General features: G+C 41.8%; 1 protein-coding gene across 2 annotated transcripts in view; it reads right to left on the reverse strand.

The window, feature by feature from the left end:
* Positions 1 to 21368, reverse strand: part of FOCAD (focadhesin) — a 207238-nt gene that overhangs the window by 154783 nt on the left and 31087 nt on the right. For both annotated transcript variants that reach the window (XM_063455217.1, XM_063455218.1), the window contains exons 3-5: positions 18473 to 18547; positions 13936 to 14090; positions 12201 to 12305 (exon numbers count right to left, since the gene is read on the reverse strand). In XM_063455217.1, the coding sequence (XP_063311287.1) occupies positions 12201 to 12305; positions 13936 to 14090; positions 18473 to 18547 (335 nt within the window). The remainder of the gene's footprint in view (positions 1 to 12200; positions 12306 to 13935; positions 14091 to 18472; positions 18548 to 21368) is intronic.

Below are 21368 nucleotides of genomic sequence, written 5' to 3' on the forward strand. Positions count from 1 at the left end.
AAAAAATAAAAAAAATAATACACTTTAACTATATGTGTGGCACTAATTTAGCCAATACTTTGTGCTACCTCCTTTTGCCAAGATAACAGCTCTGAGTCTTTTCCTACAGTGCCTGTTGAGGTCGGCGAATACATAGCAAGGAAGACCATTCCTCCATACAGAATCTCATTTTGAGGCTAAGATAGTTGGACTCTTCAGTTTACCCCACAGGTTTTCCTTGGGGTTCAAGTCAGGGGACTGGGATAGCCATGGCAAGACTTTGATTGTGGTCAGTAAACCATTTTTGTGTTGATTTTGATGTAAGCTTTGGATGATAGCCCTGTTAGAAGATCCAGCGACAGCCTGCTAGAGGTTTCTGGCAGAGGCAGTCAGGTGTTCATTTATATCTAATATCTAAACATACAAAATTAAGTTCTGCTCTCAAACTCCCACTACTTCTGGCAGCAGCAATGACTATAGCACACATCAGCCCAAATACATACGATAAAATTTACTTTCCCAAATCTCTATGGACATTTAAATAACAGGAGGTTTACAGTATCACTCTGATGGCCACGTCTAGGCAAAACCTCTTTGGTGACTCCTGCGCTAACAAATATTAATTATATCCCCATTTAATTCTCAGTCTGTCTCTCAGATTACAATTTCATCTTCTTTGGTTCTCTTCAAATACAGCACAGAGGTGGGCCCGGCAGGGAGGTCAGGTAGTAGGTGATATGAAACTAATTTCCCACACATTTCCACTGAATTCTTACTCTTTGGGGTGGGTATATGATATATATTATACGATACGTTTACCAGACTCTGGTCCCCATAGCTAAAAATCTGGTTTCTTATTAACCATCTGCCAGTTGCAAATTGTGGTGCTCATTCAGTGATTCACCAACTCGACTATATAGTCTTGGCTTTTTTTGCTCTAAATTTTGCAATTTAGTTTTCAGGCCGTCATATCTCACTGCTTAGTGAATAAACACCATGTGTGTCAGTGCTGGCATAAAACACAAACACATTACACTCCCCATGTTCAGTAGGTGATGCTGGCTTTTATAATTACCACTGTGCATGCACTCTGGCAATTCAACTACCAACAGTAATTTCCAGAAATAACAGCAAGTAAGCGAAAATCAAGGACAAATATCAAAAGGTAAAATGTATCCCTCACTCTGCAAAATTCCATTAGGTGCAAAACTGAACAAAGCACTCTCTGCTACATAAACTGTCAGCTGGAACAATGGCATAGATTGGCCTCAAACTGTCAGGTGCTTAATGCTATCTAAATGATCATATTACAAAAATAACAAAATAAACTGGAATCCATTAAGACATTGAAACGCTCCAAGACAAATCTAACAGGTCGCTATTCAGGGTTCATAAGTTTTTTGTTTTTTAATATTAGAAAAATGGTAACAGATGTGCAAATGATTCAATGAAACATTAAAATCTTCTTTGTTGTCATCTGTTTAATTACTGTAGTGGTAATCAGGATAGCAAGAACACAGAAAATGTAATACCCAACCTGCAAGCTTCCCATAATTCAATTTTTAAAGCATTATGGAGATAACACATTTAATCTCATGTCAATTAAAAATACTCATCCTTCCATTCCAGAGTGCATGGAACTCATTCCAGAATAGATGTCATACTGGTATCCAGAGACTTGCTACCCTCCACCGTACAATGCAGCATAGGAGACATAGTGTGGTCAGACCACACCCCAGTGTCCCTCACGACCCATGACACTTACAAACACAGGGGGAAAGCCAGGGCCGGCGCTACCATTAAGGCGGACTAGGCAGCCGCCTAGGGCGCCCCTTAGGAAGGGGCGCCGCCAGGAGCGCCGGCCCCCCTAATGCTGCAGCCGCCCGAGCGCTCTGTAGAGCGCCTCAGGCAGCTGCAGCTTCGCCCGGGCTGGTGCGTCCATGAGGGCGCACCGCCCGGGCGCAGCATGAAGAGAGGAGCTGACAGGAGGGAAGCGCTCAGCGCTCCCTCCTGTCACTCCCTCACTGTAGCGTGGCCAGCCCTGTATGATCCGCCGGTACAGGGAGCATTTGTCTCCTGTACCCGGACGGACTAACAGGAAGTGAACACTGAGTGTTCACTTCCTTTTAGTCCGGCCGGGTACAGGAAACAAAAGCTCCCTGTACCCGCGGACAGTACAGAGCTCGGCCACGCTACAACTTAGGTAGGGAGGGTGGGGGGAATAAAGGGAGGGGGGGGGGGAGAGAAATAAATGGAGAGGGAGGGAGGGGGGAGAGAAATAAATGGAGAGGGAGGGAGGGGGGAGAGAAATAAATGGAGAGGGAGGGGGGGAAATAAATGGAGAGGGAGGGGGGGGGAGGAGAAATAAATGGAGAGGGGGGGGGGAGGAGAAATAAATGGAGAGGGAGGGGGGGAGAAATAAATGGAGAGGGAGGGAGGGGGGGGAAATAAATGGAGAGGGAGGGGGGGGGGAAATAAATGGAGAGGGAGGGGGGGGGAATAAATGGAGAGGGAGGGAGGGGGGGGGGAATAAATGGAGAGGGAGGGAGGGGGGGGGAAATAAATGGAGAGGGAGGGGGGGGGAAATAAATGGAGAGGGAGGGAGGGGGGAAATAAATGGAGAGGGAGGGGGAGGAGAAATAAATGGAGAGAGTGGGGGGAGGAGAAATAAATGGAGAGGGAGGGGGGGAGAAATAAATGGACAGGGAGGGGGGGGAATAAATGGACAGGGAGGGGGGGAATAAATGGACAGGGAGAATAAATGGACAGGGAGGGGGGGGGAATAAATGGACAGGGGGGGGGAATAAATGGACAGGGAGGGGGGGGGAATAAATGGACAGGGAGGGGGGGGAATAAATGGACAGGGAGGGGGGGATAAGTGGACAGGGAGGGGCGGGATAAGTGGACAGGGAGGGGGGGATAAATGGACAGGGAGGGTGGGGGAATAAATGGACAGGCAGGGTGGGGGAATAAATTGAAAGGGGGGGAAATAAATTGACACGGTGGGGGGAAGTAATTGACAGGGAGTGGAATTGACGGGGTTAGGAGGGGGAATGAGAGTGGGGAGGGGAGAAGAGAATGACAAGGGAGGGGGGAGAAGAGAGGGACACGCAGGGGAGAAGAGAGTGACAAGGGAGGGGGGAGAAGAGAGGGACAAGAGGGTGGAGAAGAGAGGGACAAGAGGGGGGAGAAGAGAGGGACAAGGGGGGAGAAGAGAGGGACAAGGGGGGAGAAGAGAGGGACAAGGGGGGGAGAGAAGAGAGGGACAAGAGGGGGGAGAGAAGAGAGGGACAAGGGGGGAGAGAGAAGAGAGTGACGAGGGAGGGAGAGGGGGAGAAGAGAGTGACAAGGGAGGAGGGAGAGATCGACGTCCATCACACACACACAATGCACCCCTTGCACACAGAAAAACACACAATGCATTACACACACAGACACACACACACACAAGCAATTCAACCCTTACATACAATGCATCCCTTACACACACAGAAACACACAATGCATTCCTTACACACACTCAATGCACCCCTTACAGACGCACACACTGCATCCCGTACATACACAGAAACACACATTGCAGCCCTTACACATACAAACACAGATTCACACAATGCATTCCTTACACACATATCAGGACATCCCCTACTCCTGTGAACAAACTATTTGGTGGAACATGAAGGTGGACCCTGGGGCCCAGACCATGAGCTGTGTAAAGGGCCTTTAAAAAAATGGAGCTGCTTTCCGTTCTCCCAGAACACAAACAGCCTCCAGAGAGCCTGTTATACACTAGACGAGTGGAGCCAGACTGCAGCTAGAGCCCATCACCATCCTCATCTGATTGTAAGTAGGCAATCTAGTATATTATTCGTGGCACTAATCTCTAATTTACCTCACATTAAAGGGACACTTTAGTCCCCAGAACCACTGCAGCTTAATGTAGTGGTTCTGGTGTCTATAGCCTGTCCCTGCAGGCCTTTTAATGTAAACACGGCGGCACTGCAGCACTTGCGTTAGTTAACATGGGGCATTGTGATGTCATATGGGGGGGGGGGGGCGGCAAACTTTACTTTTGCCTAGGGCGGCAAAAATCCTTGCACCGGCCCTGGGGAAAGCTGCATGGCGTCTAAACAATAATCTCCTATATGATAACGCCTTCAAAAATGAATTAGAAACTGAGATAGGCAATTATTTCCAACTTAACAACCAACCTGAAATAGCACCTGCCACATCTTGGCAGGCCCATAAAGCAGTCATTAGAGGTCAGCTCATTAGCAGAGCGTCTTTTCTCAACCGTACCTACCAGAAACTACGCCTTACACTGCTGACCAACCCACGCCACCTCAACACAGCCCAATTTTTGCACCCCAACCCGGGACTTAACATAGAAATTGTACAAATTACGAATCAATTAAATGACCTCCTACTTCAAAAAACAGCACGTACTCTACAAGCACTTAAATTGAGGCATTACACAAAAGGGAACAGAGCGGGGAAAAAATTAGCATGACTGCTAAGGCATCAACTCACCCATTCCAAAATCCCATACTTACTCACCAATAATGGAGGGAAGATATACAACCCCTTAGATATTAACGCAGAAACAGCAGCCTATTACCAAAATCTTTATAACTTAAAAGAAGACTCCCAAATGCACCAACCAACACAAGATGAAATCAACAAATTCCTCTCGCAGATACATTTGAAAAAATTAACACAACACCAGAAGGATTCCTTGATAGAACCGATCACATTGCAGGAGCTACAACAAACTATTCGTACACTCCCTCCAGGGAAATCACCCGGGCCGGATGGCCTCACAAATAATTACTATAAAGTTTTTTCGAACATCTTGAGCCCCCACCTAGTACACACACTGAATCACATAGTACAAACAGGAGAGATGCCATCAGAGATGCTACTAGCACATATTGCCACACTACCAAAACCGGGGAAGCCACCTAATCAACCAAAGAATCTAAGACCTATCTCGCTGTTAAACACAGACACAAAAATCCTAGCCAAAATTTATGCTAATCGAGTAGCAGCCCTCATCCCCTTCATTACACATCCTAATCCACTTACTTCCATCCCAGAACTCCAGACTCTCTTACAACAGTACAGTGATTGCTTTTACTACAAATTAAATAGCTCAAAAACACAGGCAATGTGTTTATATGCGCCCACAACGTTGCATACGAGCTTACAACAGACATATACTTATGAATGGAGGCAGGATAACTTAACCTTTTTAGGTATAAAATTTACGAAATTAGAGAGAAATTTACACCGGGAGAATTACGGCAAAATTCTCACATCCATAAAACAGCAATTGATAAATTGGAAGGGGAAATACATATCTTGGATGGGTAGGATAGCTGCAGTCAAAATGAAAATTCTCCCGAGGCTGCAATACCTATTTCGCACATTACAAATTGGGCTATCTAAACAATTCTTTCAAGACGCACAACAAATGATTAACACCTTTGTTTGGTCCAATAGGAGACCCCGAACAGCAGCAAAAAACATGTACCTAACATACAAAGGAGGCGGAATGGGATTACCAAACATAATTACATACTACAGGTCAGCTATTCTTGCCCCACTGGTCACTGAGCTACATCAACATGACAAACCATCCCCTTGGGTAACTATCGAAGCAGAATACACTGGGGACGCACCTAGCCTGGACCCCTCCACAACTTAGGAAAAAATACAAAGGCATGTCACCACTCACAGCCACAACACTACGAGAATGGGACAGATTTCACAAGGAGAGGGGACTGGATGAGAGGCTTTCTCCAACATTACTCCTAGACTCCTTCTATGGACTAATACCTTCATTGAATATAGTGTCCTGGAACAGTAAGGGGCTAACATAGCACCAGTTGTTTAACCGGGGAGAAATAGTCCCATTCAAACTAATTCAAAACACTTATCAATTACCCAGCTAGGGGAATTTGCACATAGACAGATATGCTCCTGGTTACAAAAGAACAAAAGCATATTACCTACGGGTGACAGATGGGAAAATGTAACTACACTGGAAAGCCTTTGTACACAAGGGAAAAAGCCACAAAAGCTAATATCCACACTGTACAATCACCATCATCGACCGCTAGACCCACATGCACTACAATTTGTAAAAGCATGGGAATCAGAATTAGGGAGACAGTTGACAAACGAACAGTGGTTGTATATATTGTATGCAAATAAGAAACTTACGCTCAATACAGCCCATCTGGAACTAGCAAGGAAAATATTATATCGCTGGTACTTAGTACCAACATGCCTAAAGCACATGAAACCCACACACACAAGGCTTTGTGGAGATGCAACACGTCTCAGGGCACCATGTTACACATATGGTGGGAGTGCCCGGCCCTGGCGACACTATGGACTGACACACAGACCCTAATTAAGTCGCTCTCGCAAATACTCCAGAGAATTACCTCCTACAGTATATGCCACCTAGTCTTACAAAATCCTCAAGGTACCTAATCCATGATTTTATCCTGGCAGTGCTGTTACATATCAGCAGACACTGGCAAAAACAGACGACTCCTCACATACAGAGTTGCATAACACATATTGAAAACACAAAAGGGTATGAGATAATGGCCAGGTCTAATAAACCACCACAAAGGTTTTGGACAGAGGCGTGGAACTAATGGGACATATACCAACGTACACAGAGACAATCACAAACACCCCCCACGTCACAACCCGTAGTACAAGCACTTTAGGAAAAGGGAAGCACTCATCTTTCCCATATCCAAGCTTTGACCGCACAACATCCCAACTTCATTGGGCTTGGTGTGATCTAAACGTGTAAGTTATTGAGGCCGCAGTGCAGGCCTACATATTGGACAGAGCCAAGGGACCAACCCCCCTCACCTCTCCCCACCTTTCCTGTATTACACCCAGGTTGTTATATCCCCATGTTCATAACACTTTATAGAAAAGTAGCTAAGTATCAAGGAGCTACGGGTTAAGTCACAGCTTAGTACTTATCAATACCAGCATGGAGAAAGGAGAACTTAATCTAGCACGTCAAACTGAACATGCAAAGAATAGAGCACACATATGTATACTTATGGAATATTGTGTGGCTGTTTCATCTTAATCTTTGTATTACGACACTGTTCTTTACCAATGAAAAGCTAGGATTGTAAAACACCATTGTACATTACACTTATATCTCTTTGCTGTAACTATATCTGTAACAAGAATGTGTATTTCTATAAATTGCCAATAAAAAAAAAAAAAAAAATACTCATCCACCACACAGCGTCTCCTAACTTTCATGTAACTTCATTCATGATTTTTCATGAATAAATCGACTCACACCTTTACATTTGCAGAGTGCCAGTCAGGTGCTCTCATAGAATGCTGCACACTTCAGTTGGTAAGCTATGCTTCCTCTTCAGACTACAAAAAGTAGGGATGCAGATGTATAGCAGTCACAAATTTCATAAGTCATCATTGCGGTCGGTCATTCAAGAGTTGACCGGTCACCATCTTGCTTTAAAACCTTTTTCTCTAACACAAGAACATTTTACACCGAATAACTTTGTAGTTGACATTTACGCTTTTAAAACAACTACAGACTTTCCCTAATGGGCAGATTTAGTAACCATATCCCAGTACAAATGAGCTTCCAAAAACAGAGTTCAAAGGGACAAAACAAAAAAGTTAAATATCAGTCATGATTTTTTTTTTATTCTCTCTTTAGTTTTTCGTTCATTTACATGTATATGGTTTGCAGGATACAAATACCGAAACTCTTGTAGTGCTGTATGCACAGCATGTGAATTCAAATGGCACTGTAGCAGAACATGCACGGCACACATGTGCACCTGCATGATTAGTCCATTTAAAATACCAGAGGTATTATGGAACAGTAAAATCACCACAACATGGAGTCATAACTGAATGTTTTTTACATTTATTTTTATACGTACCTCTGTTACTTTATTTACCCCAGTAACCTTGAAATAGTGTTTACTAGGGTGAAGAAACAACTTATGGTCATATTATCTCTTTGCAAGTGAAAGTTCCCCTTTAAGGGTCTTGAATCAAAATGAAATGTCCTACTCACCTAGTGACAACATGGCTGTATACAGCTGGTGATGCTAAATCAGCAAGCTATCTCATGCTGGCTTAAGGTCTTCAAAGATCACATTGTGATGATGGCATAAAATATCATAAGTCCTTAAGGAGTTAATAAAGACATACAGTTCACAGTAAAACAGCAGCCGTTTATAAACAGCCAAAATCAGTCAGCAATTGCTCTGCTGGAGCTGCAAAGGGAACTAGACTTTAACTGCATGGAATTGGGGATAATTTGGCAGACTCCCCACTTTTTGTCCAGGGGATAAAGCATTTCACATGGAGAAAGGGGGCTGCCCTTTGCAGGGGAAAGAAAAACAGTATCCTATAAAGCGACAGGGAAACAGGATGTTACACATGATTACCAGCTTAGGGGAAGTTAATAGTGGGCCTTCAACTTGTGTGCTGTAAATTGGACCAAATGTTTACAGACTTTTTATGCATGAGTTCAGAAGGCTGCAGGACACATAGAGGATGTCTGCAATTCATTTTAACTTTAATCTTTACAAAAGCAACGGGCATAAAACCGAAGGGAACTAATTGTGATTTCAGGCTGTGATAAACACATAATGGTGTTCAGACGTAACGGTGGCAGAAAAAGCATTTTAGCTCATTTCGATCGCCAGCTGTATACATGCTCTCGTTATATATATTTGACAAGTATGAACATTAACGTGAGAGGCTTGCTTGTCTCTCATTTCTATATTTGCTGTTATAATAAATATACTATGTATTTATTACCTATTATATTTTATGGCATGTTTTTTTTTCTAGGCAGTGGTATCCTGCTGACAATGCATCCTGGTACACAAATGTGCTGCCTTTCCAGCATGCTACCCATTGATTTTTTAATGATAGAGTACTTGTTCCAAATTACAGACAGCAAAACAGAAAATGCATTTTGTAGCCTTGAAACTTATTTTACTTTTCGCACTGAATAGATAGATCAGATGTGGCATGTGACTCACACTTCCTGCGATTTTAGATTAACCACATAACCCACAGCCAATATGCAACTCTCAAGCTGCAATGGAACTCCTAGCAATCCCAGCCAGTAATAGAATGGTTACTTTTATTTACGGGCGGTTAGTAAGAATCACTGCTAGCCTTTCTTCCATCTCTGACTGGATGTCGTCACGCTTTCTCAAACTTAACCTCTCTAAAACTGAACTCCTTGTCTTTCCTCCTCCTAATACTGATCCTCCTCTCTCGCTCTCCCTTCAAGTCAGTGATATCCACATAAGTCCATCCCTGCAAGTGCGCTGTCTTGGCGTCATACTTGACTCTGGTCTCACCTTTGAGTCCCACATCCAGTTTGTTGCCAAGTCCTGTAGGTTCCAACTAAAAAACATAGCCCCTTTCTTACGCAAGATGCTACCAAGGAGCTTGTCCATGCTCTAGTAATTTCACGCATGGATTACTGTAACCCTCTCCTGATTGGTCTCCCCGTATTGCCCCGCTACAGTCTGTAATGAATGCTGCAGCTAGACTGATTTTCCTCTCTAGTCGGTCCTCTCACACCTCGCCCCTCTGCCAGTCCTTACATTGGCTACCTGTATCCTATAGGAGTCAATTCAAAGTGCTAACCCATACATTTAAAGCACTGAACAATTCCAGCCCCTCTTATATCTCTTCACTGATCCATAGGTATGCCCCTCCTCGTACCCTCCGCTCTGCCGTGACCACCTCCTGACCGCTGCTCGCACCCGTACGGCCAACTCGTGCTTGCAGGACCTCTCGCAGGAGACTCCTCTCCTATGGAATAGCTTGCCTACCGCCATCAGGCTCTCCCCTAGTCTTCAATCATTTAAGAAGGGCCTTAAAGCCCATCTCTTCAGGAAAGCTTATGGCCTCCCAGTATAATCTCTACCTTACATACCTGTCTCTTGCTCTCTCCTTTGGGACAGTGCTTTGCTCTCTCCTCCAGCTCTGCTTCAATCCTACTTGATATTTCCTGTCCTAATGTTTCTAATACCCCACCTCCTATAGTCTGTAAGCTCGTTTGAGCAGGGTCCTCTTCAACCTATAGTTCCTGTAAGTTTTCTTGTAATTGTCCTATTTATTGTTACATCCCCCCTCTCAAAATATTGTAAAGCGCTACGGAATCTGTTGGCGCTATATAAATGTCAATAATAATAATAATAATAATAACAACTGTGATCATCAAAATTCCCAGTTGGAAAGCTAGCTGCCAATCACTCCAGATTTAGTAGCAATTTGATCAATCAACCCAATATTTCAGCCGTATTTTATAAACCGTCAAAATATTAGTGAATTTTCATATAATTCTTGCTTCAGATTGGTAGGTGAGGCAATAATTAGATGAACTGTACAGTATGAGCAATAAAGTAATTTTTGATAAATATGGTACATAGCCGTATTTCTTATGCAACCTTCACTTTACCATTTAAAAGAACAATCCACACCAAAAATTAAATATAATGAATCTCTAGATATATCTAGATCTTCTGCCCGCAGCCTGTACAGGCTCTTCCTCCTCTTTCAGCCTGGGCTGCAGAAATGATCAAACAGAGGCTTCTCATTGAGAAGAGACTGATTTTGAGGTGCGAGCGCGCAGTGGGAGAGGCAAACTTGACTGGACGCATGAGTCGGGGGCAGCAGGAATTTACAGAGCCCTGTGGGGGCAAGCATGTTCACAGGTTCATAGCAGAGTGTGTCTGCTGCTTCTATTAGTTCTGTGGAGCTAACAAAAGAAAGAATAGAACCTGTCAAAGAGCCCGGGAGGTGTTTCTTAGCTGAATTATAAGTGTCTTTTTTTTTTTAAAGTAATAGGCACCATTATAACGTTCCATTATACTGGGATAATCCATACCCATAGAGCACTCCAGCATACTGAAGTTCTTTATGAGTGTGAAGTGACCGTTTAAATAAAAATTGCATTAGTGACAATTGTAGTCAAAGTGTGAGAGTGTGTGGTATCACATGCATGAAACTTGTGGTGGTGCTGGTGGTGAATGTGGTGTCAGGGATATGCTTTGTATACAAATCTAATTTCTTAACCACACATCATTTAATATTATGCCTGCCATTCTTTTAATGGGTTCTATAATTATAGAATAACCCCCACCTACTTGCCATGAGTGGGGGCTGCGAGGGACACTAGGCCCCCCTTTTCATTTTATATAATTACCCTCACACACTGGCCACGAGTGCTGGCTGCGGGGGACATTAGGACCCCTGTTCATTTTATATAATTACCCTCACCCACATGAGTGGAGGATGGGTGGACACTAGGTCCACACTTTCATTTTAATTTAATAGCTCATAAGCGATGGCAAAGGATGGAACACTATGTACCCAACACTTTGTGTTAATTTCTCCACTGTGGAGGCATGGGAAACCTGCGTCAGGTCACCCTTTATTGGATCAGCGACTGGCAGTAATAGCTGCCGAGTCACTCGTCTTTTATGACTAGCTGACATGACCCTAAATTGTCTTTTGTCCAAATGTATTCAGACTAAATAAACATTGTGGCAGTGCCCAAGTCTATTTAGAAGTGAGGAACACATTTTTGAAACCAATCAAATAGTATATATGATTTTGTAAAACGATCTATCAAAAATATTACACTGTAAAACTCAGGTTTTTGCCCAGGGACATACATATTAATAATTTGTATTTGTGGTATTTGGATTCATAAGATGTGATACTCAAGCAAGTCTAAAGGTGAATCACAAAGATACCGAGTGGAGGACTTAAGGTTTCATTTAATACTAGTCACTCTTTTTTTATACCAATCTTTCAGTTGACACCATGGACTTCTTCTTGCTCTTCCTCATCTAAGCTCTAATTCTTCCTATACATTCCTCGTGTTATCCTTTACTTCCAATGATGGCTTGTTATATTCTCAAAGTATTACAGGATGCACTCACATGGAAATATACACGCTCTCATCAATCTGCAACACTTGTAAAGAATGACGTTTACAAATATACAAAAAATATAATGTGATAGGCAGTAAAATATGTAGTGATTTTACTGCAAAATGTTATAAGCACTCATCAAAGATGTTCACAAAAAAAAAAATAAAGAACGTTCTGTTGCAATGGAGTCATGCCATCCACCATATGATTATGATTAAGCCTTACCAGATTCTATAAGTGCTATTTAATTTCTCATCTCCACCTTCCTCTGAATTCTTGGCCTGAATGTGTAGAAGACGCCAAACACATTTTACTAAACCTTGTGGGTTTCTATAGAGAAAAATAAATACAAATCATTTTCACAGTACAAACAAGGAAAACATCTGAAAACTGCAATTTAATTTCTTATTGATTTCATTCAAATGGGAGTTATACAATTTTAACAGTTTAAGAATTGTTAACTTTTCAAGCATACATCCTAAATTGCTCCAAACCTTTAGGGGGGGGACCTTTTCTTTGGGTAAAATGCCCTACTGGGCACTAATAATTAGGTTTTTCCTCCCCATCCAACCTGGGAATAAAAATAAAAATGACCTGGAATCCAGAGCCGGGCGAACACTTCCACACCCCTTCCTGACTTCAGCCAGGGCCTCTCGCGGACCAATCACAGCCGTCTCATAGAAGACTATGATTGGACCATTTCACCGGTTCAGATTGCAACAGAATTCCGGCCTGCCTTTGTCACGTGTGCCAGGGATAAGGGTAGCAAGCTCTCTGGATGTGCAATGTTAAAGCTGAAACAATGTGCATGTATACTACCACCGTCATGACCACTTCAAGTCACTGAAGTAGTCATGGTGGTTGGAGTAACCCTTTAAGGCTTGCAAAGCATTCAGAATAGCGTAGCTCAGTAACAGCCAAGGGAAAATTCTAATCTTTAATATATCTTATACGTCAGAAACGACATTATGAGTTAGTTATGGGGGTAATTCATCAAAGTGTCAAGAATAGCTCATTGTTTATGAATTGGAGCAATAAAATAGCAGAGAGAGGTGGCTTATTTCTCTCAAATGACACAGAAATTGCCCTTTGATAAATAGATGCCTCAAATGTTCACTAAAAGCCTGTATGCAGCCACAGTAAAGATTACATAAAGACTGTGAAGAGAAGCTTCTGCAATTTATGAAAATTGTACTAAGCTGCGTTTGGAAAGAATTGGCAGAAGTATCTTTTCTTGGAACATTTATTTAAATTTGAAATCAATAATTTCTAGTAAATGGTTAGTACTCAATAACCTGTCAATATTTGGTTAAGCTACATTCTCTGGAAGAGGGGATGAAAACCTCTTATATTTCACAGCATTTGAACTGGCAGTGGCTGGATGTCCTATGCTATTGACGGCAAGTCCTTACAAAGCAGGGGCGTCCACATCTTTGTATATTGTGCAAAGCCACCAGTAATCTACAGTATATATCATCGACCCATTGGACTGTTCAAAATACTGTATGATCGGGTACCAGGTGCTTATTGTAATAGGTATAAGCTTTTAATAGCTTGTTCAGTGTAGCTGTGTAACTCAGCATTGAAATAATGTAAAAAAAACGATGTTGTGGAACTATTAAAAATGTGATGTGCTTGACCTGACAGATAAACCAGCGGTGAGCATGTCCATCTTGAAATCGGACCCATGATTACTGGAGCATGCAATCCTGCACACTGCAGCATATTGTGTTTGTTCCCCTTTGAAAACATATACTGCAATGAAGAGGGCAGTACATGTAATTCAGGGCAATTTACTGCAGACTACACACTCTCCGGCAGAGAACCATGCCAAATTGACTAGAAACATTAGCATCAAATGCTGCACTGTGTCTTAGCCAAACAGATTTAATATAAAACAAATTTTAAAAAAAGTTAAAAGGGTTTAAATAAACACCAGTTATTTTTTCATTATTTTCACCTGGCAGATGGAAAAATATTAAGGATTCCATTGAGGACATAGCTGAAGTCTGCATGACCCTGCTCAACCAGAGCCACAAGCGCTTCACAACAAGCCGTCCGCACAACCACTTGGTCTTCACAGCACTTTTCCCAAAGAACATTCAGTGCAGGAGTCTGGAAGTAAGGGAGCAAGTTCTAAAATTAATTCCACTCTGTGACTGAAAATAATCAATGTGTAAAACAGTACAAAGTCGTCCCCCCCCTCCATTTGAAAATCATCAAGACGATTTGCTCCAATACAGTTACAAAATATGTAGCTTACAATGTAAGTGTACAGACACAACGTATTTTATTTGAATTGTATATTAGATAGCATCTATACATTGTTCTAGCAATCTGGTTAGTAAATGTATAGATTGCACAAGAAAACATATTTAAAAATAGGTAAATTTTCCTCTTGTTAATCGATTCACTGACCATTACGCTGAAGAACTGACTGACAGGGAGAGTAGGAGAGTCCTTCTCTCCAGCGGATAGAACAGAGTGGTCGGGGATAGACAGCAGTCGGCAAAACGTATTGGATCATTGGAGCGAGACTTTCTGACAGTATAAGGGCGCTGGTCTGGGTGGGGATTATTTGTACCGTACTTCAATGCATAGAAATCTTTATTGCACTGCTCACACACAAATAACTGCTTGGTAAAGTGTTCAATAAAGTAGATTCTGTGGTGACAGATACACACCGACACAGGCAACGCAACTGTAATCTGAATGGTAATATGGCCAAAACCTAAAGATTCAGAAACTTTTTTTTTTTTATTTCTTGCATTTATTTTAACTATTTTATTTTTTTTTTTTTTTTTTTTTTTTAATTACCATATTACCATTCATTATAAATAAAACTACTATTGTAAAGGAATATTTTTACAAGTCAAAGAGATAACTTTAACTGAATTAGAGTGCAAGGTTTCAAAAACAAATTAAATCTCTTCTACATGCCTGAAGCAATTGTGAGTTCAGTATGCACTTTATTTCAGCTCAGCCATGAAAGGCATCACCTTGACTTGATTACACTTGTTCCAATACACATTAAGAGCAGAGAAAAAAAATATATTGCAGACTTCAACAGCAATCACAGCAGTTGAGCTGAAGACCAATTTCTGTATGAAGAGGTCTTCCAAACAGCTGTACGTTTAAAGTAGCTGGAAATAATGCACCAAAACAAAATAAGAAAATTCAGAACCCAGAATAAAAAGACAAGGCATGTACAGCCTAAATAAAATGCTTCCTTGTGAAGTGGAGGTATGACTAGAGAAAACTGCAGAGCAAATTACCACCTAGCGTCGTGATGTCTGGCAATGAAATCTGAGCTTAAACTCACAGACACAAAAGGAGGCATTCAATGCAGTGCGGCCGGTGGAGAGCTCTGCAGTGCAGCTCCTGACCTTAAATGTGGAGCGTATACACTGTAACTCCAGGGACATTGCATGCTTAACCAATTATACATCTTAACCAAAGAAGGCCTTTACTCAGTGGCGTAGCTAGAGATTTTGCACCAAGGGGCGGACTCTGATTTTGCCGCCCCCCTTTCAATACACAACAAAAATACTGAAACACGTTTAAGTGTATTCTGATATTAATATATTTATTAATGTCAAAATACATTAACAATGAAATTGTATATGTACAATATATTAATTACATGCTTTAATGAACTTATAATATATTATACATATATATTACATGTATAATATATATATATATATTTATTTTTTTTTTAAACGTTTTTCTTAAAACTTAAAAACTTTTTCCACTTTGGGTCACTGCCTGACATCTCAGGCAGTCCCCCATGAAGGCAGAGCTGCAGACAGCCATGTGATTGCGAGGCCCTCGCAATCACATGGCCCGCGAGTGCCTGACCTTAAATGTGGAGCGTATACACTGTAACTCCAGGGACATTGCATGCTTAACCAATTATACATATTAACCAAAGAAGGCCTTTACTCAGTGGCGTAGCTAGAGATTTTGCACCAAGGGGCGGACTCTGATTTTGCCGCCCCCCTTTCAATACACAACAAAAATACTGAAACACGTTTAAGTGTATTCTGATATTAATATATTTATTAATGTCAAAATACATTAACAATGAAATTGTATATGTACAATATATTAATTACATGCTTTAATGAACTTATAATATATTATACATATATATTACATGTATAATATATATATATATATATTTTTTTTTTTAAACGTTTTTCTTAAAACTTAAAAACTTTTTCCACTTTGGGTCACTGCCTGACATCTCAGGCAGTCCCCCATGAAGGCAGAGCTGCAGACAGCCATGTGATTGCGAGGCCCTCGCAATCACATGGCCCGCGAGTGCCAGACTGGCAGCAGGGGAACTGCCTGGCATATCAGGCAGTTCCCCCAGACCAGGAACAACGAAGATCATCTGGCCAGGTAAGTTTCTCTGGCCAGCGGGACTAACGGTCGTTAGGGTGAAACATGCCACCCTAACAGTGTTTAACCCCTTAAGGACACATGACATGTGTGACATGTCATGATTCCCTTTTATTCCAGAAGTTTGGTCGTTAAAGGACCACTATAGGCACCCAGACCCCTTCAGTCAATGAAGTGGTCTGGGTGCCAGGTCCATCTATGATTAACCCTGCCTGCTGTAAACATAGCAGTTTCAGAGAAACTGCTATGTTTACTTTAGGGTTAATCCAGCCTCTAGTGGCTGTCTCATTGACAGCCGCTAGAGGCGCTTCCGCGCTTCTCACTGTGATTTTCACAGTGAGAAGACGCCAGCATCCATAGGAAAGCATTGAGAATGCTTTCCTAGGGACTGGCTGAATGCGCACGCGGCTCTTGCCGCGCATGCGCATTCAGCTGATGACATCAGAAGAGGGAGGAGAGTCCCCAGCGCCGAGGGAGCCCAGCGCTGGACAAAGGTGAGTGTTTAACCCTCTTCCTCTACCTTCAGCCCGGCGGGAGGGGGACCATGAGGTTGGGGGCACCCTCAGGGCACTATAGCGCCAGGAAAACAAGTTTGTTTTCCTGACACTATAGTGGTCCTTTAAGGGGTTAAGCCCATAGAGTGCAGGACAGCAAAGTACGCCTTAACGGCGTTAAGGGGGCAAGAGAACAAACATGTATTTTTAACACTATAAAGCCAGGAATACGTTTGTGTTCCTGGCCCTATACTGTTCCTTTAATATATACACACATGCACTCAATGGCTCATACACAAACGCACTCACTGATTCTTACAAACACACACACACATTCACTGACAGAAACACACATTTACTGACAGAAACACACACATTCACTGACATACAAACAAACACACACTCACTGAAACAAACATACACACACACAGAGACACTAACACACTGTGGCTCTTACACAAACTCACTAGCTTACATACATTGTTTTTTTTATAAATGATATATAAATTAAACAAGTTTCAGCTTTCTCTCTTCACAATCCGTGGCCGCTGGGATATGAGGTCATCTAGCCCAGCAGCCCTTAACACAAAGTGATTGGCCGCGAGCTGCTGCCGCTCCTCACAGCTCACATCCCCTCTCAGGCTTTTACTTTGCCTAATTTGGCCAGCGAATCTGGAGGGGTAAAAGAGAGTGACCGGCGGGAGAGTAGTTTTATGTGCTCCTGCTGGTCACATGGACATCATTGCTCCATTAGGTGCTCCACTAGGATGGTAGCGCCGGCCCTGTGTCTGACGCCCCCCAAAAGATACCACCCCCTCCTTGCTACGCCACTGCCTTTCATTGTCAACTGCAGGCTAAAAGCTACCATGTATTGAAATGTTGATTTCTTTTTGCCATTACACAGATGCTCACTGGGGATTAATGGAAAAAATAAAAGGTAATTAAGGACAAAATGTTTATTTAAAATGTATTTATTTATATATTTGTTTTTAAATTTCATTTGCCTAAGAAAAACGGTTCTATAGAAAAGAGAGAAATGTCACTGCACTGGTAGCATAGCCAGGAAGTGTAAAACTCTTTTCTCTGATTGACAGGACTTGTAGGTGGAGCTAGAATCTCCACTTTAAAGCCTTGTTGTAATAAACTAAAAAATAATGGAATAGTGAGAATTTTAATAGGTTTCATCCTAGACTACTATGTAACTATGTATCTTATTGTTATATTGGCCTGAATTTACATATGGAATTCTCTAGCTATGCTGTTGGGGATAGAGCTACCAGAGATTCCTAAAAGTATGGGCATCACAAAGACTTGACCGTATTCCCTTCCCACAAGTCTAGCAGCAGTGTTGAAGGATATGGAATTTTTGTCCACAGATTAAGTTCCACCTGAGTGAAGCAGAACAGCACTTAAGTAAGCCTAACTGTGAGATGGGAGACTGTAAGCATATATCAAAGTATGCAGTTCTAATTTTTAACATATGTGCTGGAGTTCTAGTTGTTCTTATAATGCAACTGAATAGTATTTGTTTTATTGAACACATGGACATCATATAAAATACTCTCTGCCAAGCTTTCAAAACGTTTACCCTCTTACCTGGTTTGAAGACTGCGTGATCTTCTGAGAGGTACCATTTTCTTTTAACACAGATGCAATGAGATGGGCCACTGCCTGTAAAATATTACAACACATTTAAAAACGGCATACAAGTATAGTCACAGTCATGATCTGTTCCAAAAAAAAGACAATACAAAATAGAAAAGCAATTTTAACCCCTTAAGGACCAAACTTCTGGAATAAAAGGGAATCATGACGTGTCAGACATGTCATGTGTCCTTAAGGGGTTAATGTCTATAATCATTTGTTAGGGCCATATTCAAATTAAATGTAAATGTGTAACATTATAGGCTAAAACTAATATTAGACATAATCACTGATTAAACTTATTAAAGATATTATTGAGAAATAAATGTACTGATCTAGACTTACTGGAGAAAAAACAATTTATTAAAGGGACGCTATAGTCACCGGAGCAGCTTATCTCAAAGAAGTGGTCTGGGTCCAGTTCTATTAACCCTGCAATGTAGAACACATGCACATGAGGTTTCTACTGCTCCTCTATGTGTAGCATTTGACTGGACCAACGCGGAGGAGGCTATGCCTTCTCCATGACGTTGTGGGAAGTGGAGAGTTGAGCAGCACCAAGGGAGTCTCAGCAAAGGAAAAGGGTAAGTATTTATTTATTTTCAAACTGAGTGGGACCGGACTTAAATATATTTAACTAGGGGCAGGGGCACTATAGCATTAAGAATGCAGGTTTGTATTTGTAACGCTATAGTATTCCTTTAAAGGACCACTATAGGCACCCAGACCACTTCAGCTTAATGAGGTGGTCTGGGTGCCAGGTCCAACTAGGTTTAACCCTTTTTTCTATAAACATAGCAGTTTCAGAGGTAAAATCAGCAAGGTGAATTGTTAGTGAGGGGCACCTGAGAGGTTTTGCCTTTGTCGTGGTAGGTGAGCTTACACATATGATCATTGGAGTGATATAAATGTCCAGGTTTTTTTAACCAGGCTAGCGGTATTCCCGAGCGTGACTCGGGGTTAATTTTCGCTGCCAGAAGCGGTAACCCCGAGTCACGCTCGGGGTAGATAACAGAGCTGGCAGCGGAGTCTCCTTACCTTCTCCTTGCGATCCAGCGATGTCCCCGCACTGTGATTGCTGGTGAGAGCCCCGGCGGATGCCTCCATCTGACTTCCTGGTTCCGTCTCTGTGAGCCGCAGAGGCTCATGGGGGAGGAACTGGGCGGGTAATTCAAATGTTTCAAGCATAAAAGTGACACACACACATAAAGTTAGGTGATACAGTGAAATCCTGTCAGATTACATTGTATCACCTCAGATTTGAAATTTGATCATCCTACACTGCCCTGCCTGCCCTTTTTGCTGTAATTTCTGCCCATAAAATAAATTTTTTACCATGGCATCAAAGCGTCACTTTAGCATCTCCAAAGCGGGTTTGGATCAGATGAGTGACAGCGGCAGTGATGTGCGCACTTGGTGCCTTATTGATTGCGGTATGGATGAGGTACCGCCGCCAAGATTTCCGTTTACTGGATCACCTGGGATGAAGGTAGACGTTGAGCACAATGATCCTTTGGCATACCTAAAATTATTTCTCACAGATGACGTCATTGAAAAGATTGTCACGGAGACAAATCGCTACAACGAGCAGCAATCAGCTACTCTGCATAGCAAGTTTTCCAGGAACAGAAAATGGGAACCGGTATATTATTTATTAGATTATAATTCATGATTTTATGTTTCGAACTTTATCACATCTGAGAGTACTTTTGGTCAGGTTTAAGAAAGTAATTACTGGCCTACAATACATAACACCAAATTTCCATGCAAAAAAATGGTACCGCTTTTGGTACAAAATTCCTGACATAATCATACCGCCAGGGAGGTTAAATGTGTATAGGGGTTTGGGATAGTAATCAGGATAACTTTTTTGTTTTTTATTCTACGCATTAGGGCAGATGATAGGAACTCTAGTCATTGTTCACAGCGCCCAGAAGTAGTGGGAGTTTGAGTGCAGGGCTTAATTTTGCATGTAGATATTAATTTAGTGGGGGAAACTGAATTAGGTCATACACAAATTCTGAAATCTCACATGCAAGGTGGAGAGAACAGGACATAAAGGGGAGAAAGCAGGAAAGAGACAGAAAGAAAAAAAAAAGAATATGCAGTGTGAGACACACAAACGAAAAAAAATGAAAGAAGAAACTGGGAAACAAGAAGAGAGATGGGCAGAGGGAGAAACTAGAGGTATTAAAGAGCTGGGAAGAGAGGCTGATGGAGATGTAGGATACTTTTTTTGCCCAGGGTGGTAAAACATTTGTAAACCTGCCCTGCATTAAACATAGTCACAGAGCCAGTATTTAAAACCCAATTTTGCTCCCTAAGTGATCACATTTTCCACATCTACATTGCTAATTCTGTAAATACAGTGGCATCATGTTTGCAGAATATTCTGCTCACTTGCATGGGTGGTTTTCATCTTATTTTTTCTTCTTCAAATTAATTAAATTCCAAGAATACACTATATTCCTTTAAACTCATTGGGAGCTTGGTACAATGCATGAACAACGTCTAATAGATGCATCTAATGTATGTGGCATTTAGTTTTGGACACCAACAGGAACGACATTTACTGCCATATATTGCTATACTGTAAGAAATCAGCTTCAGAATTCATACATCATCCATACTAACATCCTAATATAGCTGATTGCTGAACAGCAATGATTTAAAGGCCCTAAGAACCAAATATGGTCAGAGCTATTTGTGGTCAAACTGAAGATCCCTGTCTTAGCATATTCTTTCCTTCAGAGACTTCACTTATCTTACAACCATCACAAACATACACCTATACTAGAGGCATAGTGATTTTGTAAGCATGCAAATTATAATTGATATTGTTCATAAG

This window comes from Pelobates fuscus, chromosome 5, assembly GCF_036172605.1.
Source record: "Pelobates fuscus isolate aPelFus1 chromosome 5, aPelFus1.pri, whole genome shotgun sequence".
NCBI lineage: Eukaryota > Metazoa > Chordata > Amphibia > Anura > Pelobatidae > Pelobates > Pelobates fuscus.